Raw genomic sequence first — 22,045 nt, 5'->3', positions numbered from 1 at the left:
AAAATACTGGACATAGCTACTGGACACAGTTACTCTTTACTCTTTTACTCTTTTACTTGTTTCAGTCATGTGACTGTGGCCACGCTGGAGCACCGCTTTTAGTCGATCAAATCGACCCCAGGACTTATTCTTTGTAAGCCTAGTACTTATTTTATCGGTTTCTTTTTTGCCGAACCGCTAAGTTACGGGGACGTAAACACACCAGCATCGGTTGTCAAGCGATGTTGGGGGGACAAATTCGCACATACATACATATATATATATATATATATATATATATATATATATATATACATATATACGATGGGCTTCTTTCAGTTTCCGTCTACCAAATCATCTCACAAGGCTTTGGTCGGTCCGAGGCTATAGTAGAAGACACTTACCCAAGGTGCCATGCAGTGGGACTGAACCCGTTACACCCTTGAAACCAGGAAACCGGGCCCATGAGCCTGGCTAGGCTTTAAAAGGGTGCATTTGTTTATATATGTGTACTTTCGTTACAGTGAGAGGTTGGTGTTGTTGAGAGAGAAATATAGCAAGAAGCGAGAGAGGGAGAGAGAGTGCATGTGTGAAATATAGATAGATGTCGCTATACTAATTTAGCAAGCTTTGATTGAAAGCAGGGATAAGAGAGAAAAGATACAGTGTACTTGTATCTCAAAAAGAAAATAATCAAGTGATGTGATAGGTGGCTATTCTAATCAGAGGGAGCTTCAACTGCGAAGGGGCGTGCAGTAAGCTGGCAAATACGGTATATTGTTAATGATTTAGCCTTAAAAAGGGTGAAAAAATTTATATATTGCCATGAAAGAAGCCATAAAAAATCACCGATGATATTTATGATTCCGTGAATATGCTGTGGTTTCCACAAGCAATTATTAGTTCTGCGAATAACCAGGACTGTGAAAGCTGAACCACAAATAAGCGGGGGTACACTGCATAGTAAGAAAAGGGATAATCTTATACCTGTATATACGTATACCTGTAAGTTTCTTTATTGTTGTTCTTGGATTATATCTTTTTATTGTTTTACTCGTTTCAATCATGTGACTGTGGTCATGCTGGGGCACCACTTTGAAGGGTCTTAGTCGAACAAATCAGGCCCAGGGCTTACTTTTTGACCCGGTGCTTATTCTATTTGTCTCTTTTACCAAACCACTAAATTACGGGGATGCAAATGTACCAACACCGGTTGTCAAATGGTGGTGGTGGGACAAACACAGACACAAAGACACACACATACATATATATATATATATATGCGATGGGTTTCTTTCAGCTTCCGTCTGCCAAATCCATTCAGAAGGCTTTGGTTGGCCCGAGGTTCTGCTAGAAGACACTTGCCCAAGGTGGGACTTAACCCGGAATCATGTGATTGGGAAGTAAGCTTCTTACCACACAGCCACATTCTCTCTCTTTTACTTGTTTCAGTCATGTGACTGTGGCCATGCTGGAGCACCGCCTTTAGTCAAGCAAATCGACCCCAGGACTTATTCCTTGTAAGCCTAGTACTTATTCTATTGGTCTCTTTTTTGCCGAACCACTAAGTTACAGGGATGCAAACACACCAGCATTGGTTATCAAGTGATGTTGGGGCGACAAACACAGACACACCTGTTCACCTGTCAATTTATTCTAACAATGGCACACGACATATACACACACACATACATATATACGATGGGCTTCTTTCAGTTTCTGTCTACCAAATCCACTCGCAAGGCTTTGGTCAGACTGAGGCTATAGTAGAAGACACTTGCCCAAGGTGCCACGCAGTGGGACTGAACCCGGAACCATGTGGTTCGTAAGTAAGCTACTTACCACACAGCCACTGCTACGCCTATTTATATATTGAGCTTCATTGAGAAACCAGCACGTGTACCATTAAGGGGATCATCAAGCTCCTTTTTTAAAATCCAGGTTGTTGCTCTATAGAAAAAAATGCACTCTACACATGCCTTAAAGGAAAAAAGCCTTGTTGACTTTGAAGTACTTGACTGCTAGATGTTTTGAAGCTTGTTACGAGTGCTCCGGGCTTGTCCCTCGCATGTAAGGAAGTTTCTCTTATTGTCAGCAGCATAGGACCTTATTGAGTTGTGTGCCATTGTTGGAATAAATTGACCTGAATGATCAAGTATTCAGTCTCCTTTATAATGAGAAACAAAAAAGATGACCTTGGCAGCAGCAGTGTTCTGAAGGCATCTTAACAAGACCTGTACATCACACAGTTAATTAGCTATGAAAGCAAGATCATCAGCATAATGAAGGTCTCTCACTCTCTCCCCCTCCACACTCTCTCTCTCTCACACACTCTCACTCTCCTTCTTTCTCTCTCTCCTTCTCTCTCTCCCTCTTTCTTTCTCTCTCTCCCTCTTTCTTTCTCTCTCTCCCTCTTTCTCTCTCTCTTTCTTTCTCTCTTCCACTTTCTCTCTCTCTCTCTCTCCCTCTTTCTGCCTTAAAGGGTTTTTTTTTAGTTGAAGAAATTTACCCACAGGACTTATTCTCTGTAAGCCCAGTATTTATTCTATCGGTTTCTCTTGCTGAACCGCTAAGTTACTGGGAAGTAAACACACCAGCATCGGTGCTGGTGGTGAGAGAGGGGGACAAACGTAGACACAAAAACATACACATACAAACACACACACACACACACATATATATATACATACATGACAGGCTTCTGTCAGTTTCTGTCTACCAAATCCACTCACAAAGCTTTGGTTGTCCTAAGGCTACAGTAGAAGACACTTGCCCAAGGTGCCACGCAGTAGGACTGAACCCAGAACCATGTGGTTGGGAAGCAAGCTTCTTACCACATCTGCGCCTGTCAAACAAATCAACCCCAGTATTTAATTTCAGCTCTCCATTACAAACAGCTGACTTACACTATAACCCAACCCATTCTTGAATGCAGGAAATTCCAGTCTCTTTTAAACCCTTTTGTCATGTATAATTAGATGCAGTCAAGTTTACTAAAACAAACCCATTCCCTCTTTTGCCATCCATATTTTGGGTATCCTTCATGATCATCTTATTAAACAAAGGCGTAGTAGTGGCTGTGTGGTAAGTAGCTTGCTTACCAACCACATGGTTCCAGGTTCAGTCCCATTGCATGGCACCTTGGGCAAGTGTCTTCTACTATAGCCTCGGGCTGACCAAAGCCTTGAGAGTGGATTTGGTAGTCGGAAACTGAAAGGAGCCCATTGTATATATGTATTTATATGTATGTATATATGTATGTGTGTCTGTGTTTGTCCCCCCAGCATCGCTTGACAACTGATGCTGGTGTGTTTACATCCCTATAACTTAGCGGTTCAGCAAAAGAGACTGATAGAACAAGTACTAGGCTTACAGTCCTGGGGTCGATTTGCTCGACTAAAGGCGGTGCTCCAGTATGGCCACAGTCAAATGACTGAAACCAGTAAAAAGGGTAAAAAGAAAAAAGAGAAAAAAAAAAAAGTGAAAAGGAATTGCTTCCCGAGTATTTTTCATTACCCTTACTTCTTTCCTCCTCCATCTCACAATGATTGGTGACTTGGAGTGCTGGCGAGGAGTTCTGGCGAGGCTGTGCCCAGTCAGGCAAACTTGGTGAAATGAACATTAAAATAATGGTAGCAATGGGCTGGGAGGTATAATATTTGGATTCTATTGCCTAGTATGTTCCTGTTGGGTCTACATCTGCTTCAGGCCCTATCCCTTATAGTCTCTAACTTTGTAATCTCTTTATCATTTATTTCCCAGTCATGCATCTCTTGACCACAAATCTCTCTATCACTCATACACACCTATATACATGATGGATTCCTATAATTTTTGTCTTCCATGCTCACTCACAACACATTGGTTGTTCTGGGTAGTTCTCAGGGAGATTCAGCATGGTACTGCTGGCCCTTTGAATTACAAGTACCACTCATTTTTGCCAGCTGAGTGGACTGGAGCAATGTGAAATAATGTGTTTTGCTCCAGGACACAATGTGTCGCCGGGAATTGAGCCCACAACCTTATGAACAGGTCACATACGATTACAACAGGTATGACAAGGAAAAAAATTATTACAAATGCATGGGCTGTAATGATTACATTATATAGTTGATTATCGTTAAGTAGAGATCCTGGTTGTTCTAATTCTGTTTGGATTATTAGACTTAACCCTTTAGCATTTAAACTGGCCATATCCGGCCAAAAGTATTCTGCCTGTTTTATGTTCAAACTGGCCAGATCTGGTCTCTCACACCTACCCTACAATATCGTTTTAAAAATTAACAGCTACCTCATCAAAATCTCATAGCTACAAGATAATGCATGACTAGTTCAAAACAATGTGGATGAAAAAGCATTAATTTGGGTAGAATAATGCGAACACTAAAGGGTTAAAGAAGTACCTCCTGACTGGCTCCTGTGCTGGTGGCACATAAAAAAGCACCATCTGAATGTGGTCGATGCCAGTGCCCCTCGGCTGGCTCCCATGCTGGTGGCATGTAAAAAGCACCATCCAAATGTAGTTGATGTCAGAAGTCCTGATCAAATTCCAAAAATGAAGTATAATGTACCACTATCTTTAGTTGCCATATTTCTGTTGAGATGCTCTGTGTTTCTTTCAATTGATTTTAAATATAACAAAAAATTTAGTAAAATAACTTAGTTATCTGTTGTGTCTGGGGAGAGTCATTTTCTTTTTTATGCCTTATAATGTAACACACTCACCGGTAAAATTTCCACTTATTTCTTATTTTTATTTTCCTAAAATTTTCGTTGCGTCTTGCAAACTTAAAAGAAAATGACATTCCCCAGACACAACAGAATATGCTTCAACACACGATCTCATATAAAGAATCTTGCAAGCCAAATCCAAAAACGAAACTTAGTTATCATTAAGCTAGTGTTAGGAACATAAAATGTGATTATAGATTTTGATTCAGAACTTTTGTAAACAAGACATTTGTACAAAAGAGCCAGAGGTGGTTTCGGCCAGGTTGGTATTGAAAGGGTTAAGGGTACACGTGTCTGTGGAGTGCTCAGCCACTTGCACGTCAATTTCATGAGCAGGCTGTTCTGTTGATTGGATCAACTGGAACCCTTGTCGTCGTAACCGATGGAGTGCCATATATATATATATATTATTAGTAGTAGGGAATATAAAATTGTCAGTTTAATGTTTATTTAATTTAGTGATTTTTAGGATAATATTTATTATAATATATTTAAATTCTTTCTATATGATTTATTATAAATAATATCTTTCACTATTAATTGAATTACTTCATAGAGGTTTTGTCTCTTAATCATATATCTATATGTGTGTGTGTGTGTGTGTGTGTGTGTGTATGTATGTGCATGTGGCACCACATAAAAGCACCCAGCCCACTGTGAAATGGTTGGCTTTAACAAGGGCACACACCCATAGAAACCATGCCAAATAAGACTGATCTTTGGTGCAGCTCCCCAGCTTGCCAGCTCCGGTCAAACCATCCAACCCATGCCAGCATGGACAATGGATGTTAAATGATGATGATGATGATGATATAATGTTTATGTCTTTCTTGTGTCAGTGTTTGTTCCCGTCCCCACTGTTTGACAACTGGTGTCGGTTTGTTTATGTCCCTGTGGGTTGATTTGTGTGAGTGATCTCTTTAAGGTAGTGCCCCAGCATGACCACACACCAGTGACTAAAACAAATAAAAGATAAGAAGATAAAATATAAAAACAAAGAACATAAATATTATTTCTATGTTGAGCTAAATTTTTTTTTTAGTCAAAGAAATTGACCCCTGAACCAAAGAAATTGACCCCTGGGGATGTAAACACACCAACATTGGTTGTCAAGTGATGTTGGGGGTGGGGACAAACACTGACACACACATAAATATATACACATATATCATTGTTATCGTCATCATCATCTTTATCATTTAACGTCGGCTTTCCATGTCAGCATGGGTTGGATGGTTTGACTGAGGACTGGCAAGCCAATAGGCGGCACCAGGCTCCAATCTGATTTGACGAGGTTTCTACAGCTGGATGCCCCTCCTAATGCCAACCAATCTGAGAGTGTAGTGGGTGCTTTTTACTTGCCACCGGCACAGGAGCCAGTCAGGGGCCACTGGCATCAATCACATTTGGATGGTGCTTTTTATGTGCCACTGGCATGGAAGCCAGTCAGGGGTAACTAGCATCGACCATGTTTGGATGATACTTTTTACGTGCCACTGGCATGGAAGCCAGTCAGGGGTAACTAGCATCGACCATGTTCAGACGGTGCTTTTTATGTGCCACTGGCATGGGATCCAGTCAGGGGTCACAAGCATCGACCATGTTTGGATGATACTTTTTACGTGCCACTGGCATGGAAGCCAGTCAGGGGTAACTAGCATCGACCATGTTCAGACGGTGCTTTTTACGTGCCGCTGGCATGGGAGCAAGTCAGGGGTCACAAGCATCGACCATGTTTGGATGATACTTTTTACGTGCCACTGGCATGGAAGCCAGTCAGGGGTAACTAGCATCGACCATGTTCAGACGGTGCTTTTTATGTGCACTGGCATGGGATCCAGTCAGGGGTCACAAGCATCGACCATGTTTGGATGATACTTTTTACGTGCCACTGGCATGGAAGCCAGTCAGGGTAACTAGCATCGACCATGTTCAGACGGTGCTTTTTACGTGCCGCTGGCATGGGATCCAGTCAGGGGTCACAAGCATCGACCATGTTTGGATGATACTTTTTACGTGCACTGGCATGGAAGCCAGTCAGGGGTAACTAGCATCGACCATGTTCAGACGGTGCTTTTTACGGCGCTGGCGCTGGCATGGGAGCAAGTCAGGGGTCACAAGCATCGACCATGTTTGGATGATACTTTTTACGTGCCACTGGCATGGAAGCCAGTCAGGGGTAACTAGCATCGACCATGTTCAGACGGTGCTTTTTACGTGCCGCTGGCATGGGAGCAAGTCAGGGGTCACAAGCATCGACCATGTTTGGATGATACTTTTTACGTGCCACTGGCATGGAAGCCAGTCAGGGGTAACTAGCATCGACCATGTTCAGACGGTGCTTTTTACGTGCCGCTGGCATGGGAGCAAGTCAGGGGTCACAAGCATCGACCATGTTTGGATGATACTTTTTACGTGCCACTGGCATGGAAGCCAGTCAGGGGTAACTAGCATCGACCATGTTCAGACGGTGCTTTTTATGTGCCACTGGCATGGGATCCAGTCAGGGGTCACAAGCATCGACCATGTTGGATGATACTTTTACGTGCCACTGGCATGGAAGCAGTCAGGGGTAACTAGCATCGACCATGTTCAGACGGTGCTTTTTACGTGCCGCTGGCATGGGAGCAAGTCAGGGGTCACAAGCATCGACCATGTTTGGATGATACTTTTTACGTGCCACTGGCATGGAAGCCAGTCAGGGGTAACTAGCATCGACCATGTTCAGACGGTGCTTTTTATGTGCCACTGGCATGGAAGCCAGTCAGGGGTTACTAGCATTGACCATGTTTGGATGATACTTTTTACGTGCCACTGGCATGGAAGCCAGTCAGGGGTAACTAGCATTGACCATGTTTGGATGATACTTTTTACGTGCCACTGGCATGGAAGCCAGTCAGGGGTAACTAGCATCGACCATGTTCAGACGGTGCTTTTTATGTGCCACTGGCATGGAAGCCAGTCAGGGGTTACTAGCATTGACCATGTTTGGATGATACTTTTTACGTGCCACTGGCATGGAAGCCAGTCAGGGGTAACTAGCATTGACCATGTTTGGATGATACTTTTTACGTGCCACTGGCATGGAAGCCAGTCAGGGGTTACTAGCATTGACCATGTTCAGACGGTGCTTTTTATGTGCCACTGGCATGGAAGCCAGTCAGGGGTAACTAGCATTGACCATGTTTGGATGATACTTTTTACGTGCCACTGGCATGGAAGCCAGTCAGGGGTTACTAGCATTGACCATGTTTGGATGATACTTTTTACGTGCCACTGGCATGGAAGCCAGTCAGGGGTTACTAGCATTGACCATGTTTGGATGATACTTTTTACGTGCCACTGGCATGGAAGCCAGTCAGGGGTTACTAGCATTGACCATGTTCAGACGGTGCTTTTTACGTGCCGCTGGCATGGAAGCCAGTCAGGGGTAACTAGCATCGACCATGTTCAGACGGTGCTTTTTATGTGCCACTGGCATGGAAGCCAGTCAGGGGTTACTAGCATTGACCATGTTTGGATGATACTTTTTACGTGCCACTGGCATGGAAGCCAGTCAGGGGTTACTAGCATTGACCATGTTCAGACGGTGCTTTTTACGTGCCGCTGGCATGGAAGCCAGTCAGGGGTCACAAGCATCGACCATGTTTGGATGATACTTTTTACGTGCCACTGGCATGGAAGCCAGTCAGGGGTAACTAGCATCGACCATGTTCAGACGGTGCTTTTTACGTGCCACTAGCATGGGATCCAGTCAGGGGTTACTAGCATTGACCATGTTTGGATGATACTTTTTACGTGCCACTGGCATGGAAGCCAGTCAGGGGTAACTAGCATCGACCATGTTCAGACGGTGCTTTTTACGTGCCGCTGGCATGGGAGCAAGTCAGGGGTCACAAGCATCAACATGTTTGGATGATACTTTTTACGTGCCACTGGCATGGAAGCCAGTCAGGGGTAACTAGCATCGACCATGTTCAGACGGTGCTTTTTACGTGCCGCTGGCATGGGAGCAAGTCAGGGGTCACAAGCATCGACCATGTTTGGATGATACTTTTTACGTGCCACTGGCATGGAAGCCAGTCAGGGGTAACTAGCATCGACCATGTTCAGACGGTGCTTTTTACGTGCCGCTGGCATGGGAGAGCAAGTCAGGGGTCACAAGCATCGACCATGTTTGGATGATACTTTTACGTGCCACTGGCATGGAAGCCAGTCAGTGGGTAACTAGCATCGACCATGTTCAGACGGTGCTTTTTACGTGCCGCTGGCATGGGAGCAAGTCAGGGGTCACAAGCATCGACCATGTTTGGATGATACTTTTTACGTGCCACTGGCATGGAAGCCAGTCAGGGGTAACTAGCATCGACCATGTTCAGACGGTGCTTTTTACGTGCCGCTGGCATGGGAGCAAGTCAGGGGTCACAAGCATCAACCATGTTCGGATGGTGCTTTTTACATGCCACCAGCATGGGAGCCAGTCATATACATGATGGGCTTCTTTCAGTTTCCATCTACCAAATCTACTCACAAGGCTTTGGTCAGCCCAAGGCTATAGTAGAAGACCCTTACCCAAGGTGGTATATATATATATATATATATATATTGTGAAGACTGGTGGCTTGGGGGTTAGGGTAGTCAGCTCACAATTGTAAGGTCATGAGTTTGATTCCCAGAGGCAGGTTGTGTCCTTGAGCAAGACACTTTATTTTACATTGCTCTAATCAACCCAACTGCCCCAGCATGACCACAGTCCAAAGACTAAAACAAGTAAAAAATAAAAGATAAATTATAAAAATAAAAACATAACATATATAGGCGCAGGAGTGGCTGTGTGGTAAGTAGCTTGCTAACCAACCACATGGTTCCGGGTTCAGTCCCACTGCATGGCATCTTGGACAAGTGTCTTCTGCTATAGCCCCGGGCCGACCAATGCCTTGTGAGTGGATTTGGTAGACGGAAACTGAAAGAAGCCTGTCGTATATATGTATATACTAGCAGTATCGCCCGGCGTTGCTCGGGTTGTAAGGGAAATAACTATATAAGCATTTTTAGAGAGTTATAGCCAAAAAATAGCAAAAAAGTGCATTAAAAATTGAAAAAAAATTAAGGTAAATTTTTTTTAAATCGTTGACACATCGTAGATATTTTTAGAGAGTTACTTCCCTTATATAAAAGCGAAAAAAATGCATTAAAATGGAAAAATATGATGGTAAATTTTTTTTAAATCGTAGACTCATCGTAGACGCACGCTAATACCCAGAAGGGCTCGATATGAATCACGACTATAAGATACCCGCTTTTGGTTAAACTGCACCGCAAAATGTGGGAGTAGTTAGGAATCTAAATCGTAGGAGACAGACACACAACTTCACTCTTATAAAGATGTTTTTTTTTTCAGTCATAGAGTTAGATTTATGAAGGTCTTCAGTAGAAAATCCTTCGAATTCTGACTCGCTGCTTGATATAATGAAATTCGTATCCATTTTTTGTCAGAATTACAAATTTTGAAAACACAATAGGAACAAATTTCGGAAAAAAATCTCCCATAATTCACGGAATTAAAATTACACTTCGATTTTTGTACAAAACTGTAGTTGAAGTGTTTACGAAATATAATACGTGTTTTCACGAATGTACTAAAGAGATTTGCTCTGATATTCTCATTTAAATATGAATAGGTAAATTCGGGCGGCTTGGTAACGAAAGGGTTAAACGGATGCATACATTTATTAATCTCTTATTATAATAACTATATATAAGTGTCGTCTGTTTAAACATAAACACTGTTTCATACTGCAATTATATATACATATATCTATATATAATATTATATAATAAAATATATACAGAGTAAAATAAAAACCAATTTACCTTTTCTGTCCGTCCGTGTGTCTTTGCAAATGTGTTGGAATGATAAGTGAGTTGTGTTTTGGTGCCTTTTTTAATAACAAACACACACGTGTTTGTATGTAGTTGTATGTGTATGTAGTTGTATATGTATGTGTATGCGTGTGTGTGAGGAATGACACACACACACTCGCGCACGCACACATGTACATCAATGCTTTCAGAGTGATATGTTAAAATATTGAGTTTTCTCGAATTTTGTCTTAATTGGTGGTAAAATTGAAAGAAATTTTTTATGGCATCACCCACTGAAGTACTCTGAAAAATCATGGGTACACTCTAATTGAAGAAATTGTGTGAGGAGTAAATCGTTATGTATTTATTTGTTTCTGTTTGCTGTGTTTTTTTATTTTTTGAGTAGTGGTTAAATACTTTCAGTTTAGTCTTCCTCAAATCACTCTGTCGCTATTTACTTTCATTTTATTCGTTGCACACTGTGTGTGTGCGTTTGCGTGTGGTGTAAACCAGACTAAGAAAAGCATTTGACACACACACCAGAATGTGAGTTTTCTGTAAATTTTGCTTAATTGGAGTTTAAATTTTAAAAACTGGACTTGGCATGACCCGATGCATTCTACTCTTAAAAATGCTAGGTAAATTGTAATTGAAGAAATCCTATATTGTAGATTTCTATAACTCTCAAAGGGAGGCAGATAAAATCTGCCTTTTATAATAAGAGATATATATGTGTGTGTGTCTGTGTTTGTCCCCCTAGCATTGCTTGAAAACCGATGCTGGTGTGTTTACGTCCCCGTCACTTAGCGGTTCGGCAAAAGAGACCGATAGAATAAGTACTGGGCTTACAAAGAATAAGTCCCGGGGTTGATTTGCTCGACTAAAAGGCGGTGCTCCAGCATGGCCGCAGTCAAATGACTGAAACAAGTAAAAGAGTAAATAACAAGCATTATTTCTATGTTGATGTAAATTTCGTTGTCTTTTATATTTCATATATTTTCATTTTGTCTGTTTTTTTCTTTTTAGATGTCTCCTGTATTGATCAACACATGTTTCAACGTCCAGCCCTCGCTGAATCGTTACTGCTGGCAATCCCCTGAGCTAAGTATTAGCCTCACCAAAGGCTGTAGCAACAAAAAAAACGTTGCTCGGAGCCAAAGTTATGCAACAGAAACTCACAGACCACCTGAAGGTGATTCGACTTAGTGATGAATCAGTGAAGGAGTTACTTGTTTCTAAACCTGGATCTTCGACTCTGGACTTAAACTTCATTCCGAAACCATTTCTACTTGCAGAAAACTGTGAGGTTCAGAAATCATTGAACAACATCTGCGATCAAAGTGTTTTGCTTGAATTCAGAATGGCTGCTGATAAACAACTGACAATCGAAGACCTCATGAAGTGTTGTAATTGTCAGGGATATTTTGAAAAAGATCTTTTTGAAACTCATTCTATCAGCTGCAAATCTGGGACATCTGTTCTTCCTTCAAAGGAATTGCTCAAATCATTAAAAGCAACCAATTCCCTTTCTAGCACCAAAGACTCAACCAAAGATAAACCAGTTAATGGCTTAGAGCAATTTAACAGATCATCTCCTCAACCAGTTTCAAATTCTGCTGATTCATCACCAATATCTGTTTTAGATTCTTCAGAAGAAGACTGTTGTGTTATTTTCCAAAATCAAAATGAAATGTATATTAAAGGACACGGGTTTCCGCAAGCGAAATCCAGTTCTCTGCCTTTAGAAGCTGCACCAAAGGATGTCACCGATGCTTCTCAATCCCCTTTTACAGATGACTTGATTCAGACCCACAACAAGACTGTTAATAAAACTATTCACAGGAATATCACAAGAAATGGTATCAAGTCACATAATGGTAAAAGTTATACTAATTCTTGCAGCCGTTCAAAAACAAGCAAGTATAACCAAAAGAATGTGTGGCCTTGTTTGTTTTGTGGAATAACTCAGGCGAAATTAGCACGGCACATACAACTGAAGCATCGAAATGAAGAGCGTGTCCTCAAAGCTCTTCAACTGCCAAAACCACAGCAACGAGATGCTTTCAATAAGTTTAAAAAAGAAGGAATTAGTAACGCTGTATCATTTCGGAAGTCCCAGAATCACAGTCGTATCGGTAATATGGTATCGAAAGCTTTCTACAAGAAACTGCCGCGGCCTTGTTTTTTCTGTGGGTTGATGCAATCCAATTTAACTCGTCATATCCAATTAAAACACAAAGATGAATTACGGGTTCAACAGGCTGTGGCTCTGCCAAAGTTATTCCAGAGGAACGCCTTTGATGAAATGAAGAAAGATGGCATCAAAAAACAAAACATCCGACGCCTATCCGAGCTCTCAAAGTGTAACAAACTTGTCAAGAAGTCTTTTGCTGCTGCTATTTCTAGCCTCCACGATAACGTTATCCTGTGCTGTCCACACTGTAATTATTCTGTTCACAAGGATGTCTTATCACAGCATCTGAAGACTTGCAGGCCACTTGCTGCTTCAAATGGATCTGTGTTGACATTAGATTTAGCTGATAAACAAGGTTGTGAAAGTAATTCTTCTAAACAGAACTTGCAATGCCAAGTTCCTAGTTTAGATGTAAATTTGGTTGAAGAAGGGCATAATATCTGCAAGATTGGCATTTTAAACAAAACAAGGAATAACAGGAGAAAAGACTTACCAAACAATAATGCTGCTCTTCGGAAACCATGCATATCAGATGTACACCACACTAAATCGACAGGAAATGCTGAAAGTTTGGAATTAGCACCGACTGTTGAGAGAGATTATTTTAATACCAGAGTGTGTCCAGACAATTTAGAGTACTGTGAAGACGAAAGAAACGATCTAGAAGTGTCTTTTTCTGTAAAAACTACAAATCGTGAAGATAAATTAAAAGATGTACTTAAATTTAGTGATACGGATTCTATTTATGTGGATGAGATTCTGATTGAACAAAGCAAAGACAAGGTAACGCTGAACTTTGGTAAATCAGATTCTGACCTATATAGTAAAACTGACCATATTCAAAAGAGTAAAAGCCTTGAATTTGTTAGTTCAGAGTGTGACCCACTCCATAACAAGTTGGAAACTGTTATAATCAAAACTCCACATTGTAAAGAAAGCTTGCATTGCTCTTCATTGAAAGAGTTCCACACTTCACCTCATTCTAAAAACACAAGCACTCTTGAAACTGTTGCCTTATCACCGTTTTCTAAACCATTTTCCTCTGAAGATGATAGCAGCTTTGTCAAACAAAAAGTAAATAGCTACCTGGATAGTGATCTAAATAGCATCTATATCCAACACCACGCAGACAAAGAAATGTCTTTGAAACCATCAAATGTTACCCATCGTTTTGGAAATGGCCCGTACAAGTTACCTAATCCCAAAGCTGTGGAGAACATTGATGAAGGCAAAATTTACAAACGTCCTGCACGTCCGTGCCCGTTCTGTGGAATAATGCAGGCGAAATTGAGTCGTCATATCAAGTTGAAACATAAACACGAAGAGTGTGTAAAACAGGCATTAAAACTACCTCTGCACGAACAGCGTAATGCTTTTAATGAATTCAAACGACAAGGAATTCTGAAGGAAAATATGCGTAGAATTAACAGTCTTTCTGAATCTGATTGCCTTATTATAGAGAGAATTCCTTATGGACATATATCAATGGTTGTGTGTCCTTATTGTAAAGAATCTCAGCCCAAAGAAGACATCAACCAACATATTGTTACCTGTAAATCTGTTCCATACTCCCTTGATACTTCCAGTCAGCTTTCTAGCCAAGGACCAAATTCTGACAACAGTAGTTCCAAATCCTTTGATAATGTTGATACCCAGCCATCTTCTTTAGCAGCCATGTCTACTTCATCATCATCACCACCACCATCTTTTGTATCTCCTGTTGAGAGAAATGATGAAAACGATAGTCGTCGAGGTGTCTTAGACATCAGTGAGTTGCAGAATATTCAAGAATATGATATTGCGCCACCAAGTAGCAAGAAAATCAAAACCATTTTCATTGCACCGGAAGGAGAAGTCGATGTTGAAGACAGTGAAGTAAAGTTGATAGAGGAAATAGACCTCGCGGAAGCAAGCGATTCCTCAAATAAACAGCATCTTCTAAATTCAGAGACTATTGTATTAAAGGAAGAAATTCTTGAAATTCCACCAGATTCTTGCGACCGTTCTGATGATGTGACTGACTACAGTGTTCAACTATCTAATGCCAACCAAGCAACGGCTTTCTTTTTAAAGTCTGAATTAAATGACGATATATTCCAGCAAACAAGAGACCAAAACTCTGAGAAGCAACTTCTGTCATCAATCTCAGAGGAAATGGAAACTTACAATGATGGTAATAATAATAATAATGATAATAATAATAATAATAATAATAATATTAGCAGTGGGATTGTGAAAGAGGAGGTCGCTAACGAAGACATACAATTAATGTCTCCTGTTTCAATCTCAGATTCATCTGATGAAGATGTAACTACTGGTCACAACTGTAACTCAGGCTCTTCGGTATTTGATAAACATCTATCAGTCAAGAGTCAGGCGAACGTCATAACGATAGAGGATGAACCATCAGGTTTTGCTAGCAACAAACCAAGAACTTACAAGAAACCGTCTCGACCATGTTTATTCTGTGGTATTATGCAAGCAAAATTAACGAGGCATATTAAGTTAAAACACAAGGATGAAGACCGCGTTAAAGAAACACTGCGGTTGCCACAGTCAATGCAACGTAGGATTTTCAACCAGTTTAAGAAAGAAGGCATCATGAAAGAAAATGCTAAAAGGTTAACAGAACAAGAGCAGTATCAGGAATTAATTCCTGAGTGTACATTCCAGTCTGATTCCTCTCCATGGCTTGTCTGCAGTAGTTGTAATGTATTTGTCAAGAAAGATGCAATGAAGGAACATATGCAGTGTTGCAGCCTTGCACTTTCTAATTTTAATACAAGTGATTGGTCCTATGAGCAAGAAATGTTCTCACATTCCCCTGTTGAAAGTTTTCCTGGTGATGGGCCAAACAAAAGTATTTCCGTGTCTTCTCCTTCGTTAAAAGAAACTGATCAATCTTTTAATTCTACTTGGCAATATCAACAGGAATCAAATATTCCTTGCTCTGATGATGATGCCAAGGAGCCAAATTCGGGGCCTTTTATGAATTTAAAGTTGAAAAAAGAAGTTGAAGATTTAGAAGATGAAAATTATAGTGCTGAAAATACATTGCAACATGAAGATGATATCAAATTCCAAAGTAACCCTATCCGAATTGAACCAATAGCTGCTGTGTCAAGCGAGGATTTTGAGGTGAAATACAAACCTGATTTAGAAGATAATTCTTTTGAGGATGGAATCACCGAAAACCCGTGTGATCCCAACGCTGAATCAAACCATGATATAGATAACACTCAGGAGAATATACTAAAAGACTATGAACAAACTCTGAGGAATACAGAATGTAAATCTGAAAATTTAGAAGACGGAGAGCTAATTGAAACCAATTCTCTCCTTAAACAGGAAATGAGTGTTTCACTTCCTGTTTCTGATGCTTTTGATGATGCTGATAAAAGTGATGTAGTTTCTGTCAATAATCCATCTAAGCCACATCTTCCGTTGAATGGTTCAAAACCTTCAAGTAGTTCCATTGTTAAATGTAATCAAAGTTATTTTGGTAGATCTTACAAGAAACCCTCCCGTCCATGTCCGTTTTGTGGTGTAATGCAGGCTAAACTCACTCGGCACATCAAACTGAAACATAAAGATGAAGATCGCGTGAAGGAGGCGATGAGTTTATCCCAGCCATCGCAAAGGCACGCATTTAATCAGTTTAAGAAAGAAGGCATTTTGAAAAATAAATTATCTCAAATGGAAACTTGGTTTGACAAAGAACACAAGATAGTTGGTCAGGTGTTGCCATCTTGTCAACAGAATGCCGTGTGTAGTGGTTGTGATCAAATTATACCAATGGAGAGCCTAAGTGATCATATGTTTCTCTGTGGCCGTGCGCACCTGCAATTAACTGATACGGTTACACTCCAGCCAGTGACAGAACTCCCCTCCAAACCTGATACAGTGGATAATTATGAGAATGGCATGGATAAAAATGATGACGACGGTTCTGTGTTTGAGTCAAATGAGGACCTCCCCCAAACATCTGTTGAGGTTGTCAACAGTGATGAAACCAAAGAGGTGTATATTATTCGATTAGATGCACCAATGAAATCAGATAGTGAAAATAGCCATGCTACCATCAAAAGACTTTGTGATAGTTCTGATAGCAACCACAGAAATATGGATTTTGAAAACAGAAAGGAAGTCCCAGACATTACCATAATTGAAGAATCCTTAACCATTGTGGACCCTAAAAGAGTTCCTGAAATGCCAGATTCTGTAAGATCTAAAAGAAGCCTATCTGATCATTCAGACAATGATTGTAGTCTCATTCCAGATGATGTCCCTGAGCAGGAAGCTAAATTTAATCTATCTTTGGAAGAACAGTCATCAATTACAAAGGAAAACAAAATGAATAACACAGTCCAGCAACAGTCCAATAATGCTCTGAGGGTGTACAAGAGGCCTTCTCGGCCTTGCCCATTTTGTGGTGTAATGCAGGCGAAACTAACCCGTCATATTAAATTAAAACACAAAGGGGACAGGAGAGTAAAAGCTGTCCTACAGTTACCACAACTTCTGCAGCTGAGGGCCTTTAGTCATTTCAAACGAGAAGGCATCATGAAAGATAAACTCCGTCGAATGGGCGAGTCTTCGATGTTCATGGACAGCGATGCTATCGAAGATATTGAGAGAAGGACATCCAGAAAGCTTGTTGGTGGTGGAAGACCTTTGCACTCGCAAGGTTCTAACTGTCCACACTGCAAGAAGCCTTTTGCGAAAAGCACGCTTAGAAGACACATTGCAAAGTGCAAGTTCAAATGTGCAGACAGTGCAGCTGTATCTACTTTGCAGTCAAACAGAAACATAAATCATGGCAGCGGTGCCATGAACAGTTGCAACCGGGGCACCAGTTTATCTCCATTTGCAGCTGTGTCAACAGATTGTTATCAGTTAGCAAATAATGTCACCAGTTCACCAAAGAACCCCGCTGTTATGTTACAGAAAGGGAATTCTGTCAGACCGATTAAGAAAACTGTTAATGAAGGAGATAGAAATGTTGAGAATATCATGTCTGTAGTTTCTGATTTTGATTTTAAAAGAAATTCTTCTAGTTCTGTTGTTAGAAATCAACAAGAACCATCATCTTGTTGTAGTGCTGATGTCCCTGGTGATAACCTACATGAAAGGCATAAAGAAGATAGGCACGACCAAGAGAGCCAGAAGTTCCTGGCTTTTCATTCGAACCATCATGAGAATCAGGAACAGAAACCGTTCGGTGGTAGAAAAATTGACAAACCTGAAAACCATTCCAATAGAAGCTATAGATTACCTGCTGCGACCGGTTCTGTTGTTTTAGATATGGACTGTAGGCAACAGCAGCAGCAGCAGCATAAACCAATTAATGAATTTGATGAAAACCTGTTGAAATCATCTGCTTCTTCTGCAAAAACGAAAAAGTCTCCTTTGGAAAACGAATCTCTTGCTCAAGCTAGAGAATCGTCCAAAATTATGGGTTTGAACGAACACATTATTCCGAGTCACACCCTAATCGACAGGTTTTCAGAGAAGCAGATTGCAAACGAAAGTCTTGTTCATCCTGAGATGAAAGGTATTTCCGACCCATCACCTGAGGTTTGGTCAAGCCAGGCTGAGTGCAACAGACAAAGCAATTCAATTGAAACTCCATTTGGAACAGGTTGTCTGGACACTACCAGAAACCAACAGTTTTGTTCTTATCAAATGAACACTGGTAAATCTGGCCATGAATCTCTTCCAAAACTTTTGGAACCAATGGATAATTCTGAAGTGAAAAATAACAAATTTACTTGCCCTTCCCAAGACACTTTTTTTCTAAATAATATTAATATCAAAACGGAAAAACCATGTTCCCCAGTTGAAGACTTGACTTTTAGTGCTTTAGCCATGGAACAAATGTCTTCCCTTATTCAAGATGATTCTGGTCGAGATAACCACTTTTCTAAATATCCTGAGTTGAATGCCATGGTTGATTCCAAAGTGAATTCCTCTTTCATTTCTCATCCAGATATTAGTAGGACCGAGTCTCAGATAACACTTTATGGTTTAGAAACGCAGCCGTCTTACGGCTTGCCACCCATGTTCCCGTCTAAAGATACTAACACTTCTTTGTCACCAGTAGCTTCAAATAAGACCAACATATTGCCACCACTCCCGGACGAAGACTTCAAATTTGATCCTGCAAATATGTATTTATCATATGATTCTCAGGGAATATCTGTAGTAAACTACCAGCCAGTTAACGACAGCATCACGGCTGTTGGGGGTAGTTCTAGTGGCAATGGATGCAGTGCAACCACGAGTGGACCGAAAAGTTCGCAGTCCTCATCACCGAGACGTTTGGGAACAAACACCGGCGGACGCAACAACGTCAGCCTTAATTCCGGAAGAGGCACCTCTTCGAATCGGAAACCTCCTACACCATGTCCATTCTGTGGTGTGAAACAAGCCAAATTAAAACGCCATATTCAGTTACGGCACAAAGAAGAGGAACGTGTCAAGGAAGCACTAAAATTGCCTCCAAACCTTCAGCGAGATGCATTTCACCAGTTTAAAGAAGAAGGGCTGGCAAACGAACTAAAGCGAGCTAATGAAAATAACATGGTAACGAACACCAGTTCCAGTGTTCGAAACGACATCACCAACCAAAAAGGTTCGGTTTCAAAAGTACTTTGTCCTCTCTGTGACACATATTACGAGAAAGATGTCTTACAAATGCATATGATTGGCTGTAGTTCAGCTCTGTCCAATTTCAATGCTTCTGATTGGCTGACGAATTCTGTTCCGGATCTTGAGCTGAGTACCGAGGCTGAGACGGAACAGTCGTCTGAAACTATGGCTTCTTTGAATCAGATATCACTGCCAACATCATTGCTGAAAGAGGAATTCGATGCCCCTCCTGGTTCCAGTTCTAATGCCATGATGTCTCCCTACAAGGACTTCTCGTCTTATATTGCTGCTTCTACGCAACCAGAGCAAGAACCACACCAACAACAACAACAACAACAACAACAACAGCAGCAGCAACACCAACAGCGGCAGCAGCAGCAGCATCAACACCAACAACATCAACAACAACAGCGGCAGCAGCATCAGCAGCAGCAACAACATCAGCAGCAGCAACACCAACATCAGCAGCAGCAACAACAACATCAACAGCAGCAGCACCAGCATCAGCAGCAGCAGCAACAACAACATCAGCAGCAGCAACAGCAACATCAACAACAGCAACATCAGCATCATCAGCAGCAGCAGCTACAAACTCAGCAATATCTCGCAACGCAAGACACGGACATGTTCGGTGTGGCAACCCGTTTGCGTCCAACGTCGACGGATGCCACATGGACTTTCGGATGGAACCGGTCGATAACAGTCCCAGGAATTCCTCTATGCAGCCGTTTGGCGTTTCCACTTTCAGTTGCGGTTCTGTCGAAGAGAGTTCGCCTTGCGATTCCTCCTGGAACCACAAGAGACCAAATTCGCTAAGTCATCATCATCAACAACAACAACATCAGCATCATCATCATCATCAACAACAACAACAACAACAACACCATCTTCATCAACAACAGCAGCATCATCATCAACAGCAACATTACCACCAGCATCAGCAGGAACAACAACAACAACAACAGCAGCACCAACAACAATATCTTTCACAGGAAAACTTATACCAAGGTAGCGGTCAGCAACCGTCTTTATATATAAAGGCCGGCAAGCCCGAAACCATGTCCAGTCTAGCATTTTCTGGGACAGAAAACTTTATGTTGTTACCGCCACCGGCGCCGTCGTCTCAGTCTCCAGTAAACATGCCTTCTTCATCTCCAGCAATAATGTCATCACCTCTGTATGAGATTAATGGTGTCCAAAACAAGTGGTCCCACGCTGAAGGTAGCCAGCCTTGTGCCATTGGAGTCTTAGAAGAAGGGGTCACGTCTATAAAACGTCAAAAGTTCAACAGCACATCTCCATCTCCCTCATCGACTTCTCCCCTCGATTTCAACCATTCGCCCTTCACGCCCCCTCCAAACAGTTCTGTGGTCGGGCGGCACTGCTCACAGACATTGCAGCCGCCACCGCCACCACCTCCACATCCACCACCTCTTCTTCAACAACAACAACAGCACTCTGCACCAATTTCCGCAAGGAATTGCCAAAGCTTTACAAACGCTGAGGACGGATTCTCACCCGTAATGTCCTACAATATTCCAGACCAGAGCGTCATGGGTTCCGCAATGTCACGAAGTCGTGCCGCTCGGCTGCACTCTGATCCTGGACACACAGACAGCTTCTGTGACAGCAGTACTGGGTCTGCTTACTTCACTGGGCAGGGAGGCACCATGAGTGCTACTAACAATAACGCAAACCAAAGCAGTATACCTGGTCAGAACTATCCACACAGATCACCAATGTATCAGAACTTGGCTGCCAATCCCATTCCTCCATCTCCAAACTCTTTTAATTCTCCTTCCCCTTCTCCGACATCATCTTCGGCATCATCTTCAAAGAATAGTGCCTACCATCATCCTTCAGCTGGCTTGTCAGTGCCTCCACCCTACGGGCTACCAAATCTGTCCCCTTCCGCTATCGGGGAAACGTGCAACCTTCCTTATAAGAATAATAATAGTGGTAGTAGTGCTATTACTACTAGCAGTAGTAGTAGTTGTAGTAATAATAGTAGTAGTAGTAGTAGTAATAATAGTAGTAGTAGTAGTGGTGGTGGTGGTGGCAACACCAGCGGTCAGCGATGTGGACTCAGCGCTGACAGCGGAGTTGCCGGTGGGGGGTGTGCCGCCGCGGGCGTCCAGTCGACACCATCGCTGCCAGCACCACCACCACCACCACCGGCGCCAGTAGCAGCGCCGCCACCACCACTACTACCACAGCCATCAGTACCACCGCCACCGTCAATACCACCAGTGCCACCTCCATCAACGTCTCTACCTCCAGCAACGTCAATGCTCTCACCGTCGTCTCTTCTGCCACCGCCCTCACTACCGCAACCACCACCACCACCACTACCACCACCGCCACAACAACAACAACACCAACAACAACAGCAGCAACAACAAAAAATAATCAGCTCGTCCTCGATGAGTTTATCTCATATGCCATTTGTGAACACCAGTAGCAGCATCAGCAGCAGTAGTAGTAGTAGTAGTAGTACGAGTAACAGTTGCAATATTACTTGTAGTAGTAGTAGTAATAGCAATAGCGGTAGTATGGGTAGTAGTACTAGTATAGCAGGGAATATTAATACCTGTTGTACAGGAAACAGTAACAATAGTAACAGCA

At 41.9% G+C, this 22,045-nt stretch overlaps 1 protein-coding gene across 2 annotated transcripts in view; it reads left to right on the top strand.

Annotated features, from left to right (window-relative positions):
- Positions 1 to 20,365, top strand: part of LOC115221480 — a 56,294-nt gene extending 35,929 nt beyond the window's left edge. For both annotated transcript variants that reach the window (XM_036510713.1, XM_029791672.2), the window contains exons 2-3: positions 11,602 to 19,771; positions 19,856 to 20,365. In XM_036510713.1, coding sequence (XP_036366606.1) covers positions 11,738 to 19,771; positions 19,856 to 20,236 — 8,415 coding nt within the window. In that variant the 5' untranslated portion in view covers positions 11,602 to 11,737 and the 3' untranslated portion in view covers positions 20,237 to 20,365. The remainder of the gene's footprint in view (positions 1 to 11,601; positions 19,772 to 19,855) is intronic.
- Positions 20,366 to 22,045: the final 1,680 nt, after the last annotated feature.

This window comes from Octopus sinensis, linkage group LG18 (genome assembly GCF_006345805.1).
Source record: "Octopus sinensis linkage group LG18, ASM634580v1, whole genome shotgun sequence".
NCBI classification, from domain to species: domain Eukaryota; kingdom Metazoa; phylum Mollusca; class Cephalopoda; order Octopoda; family Octopodidae; genus Octopus; species Octopus sinensis.
This window is presented reverse-complemented; position numbering and strand designations above follow the sequence as displayed.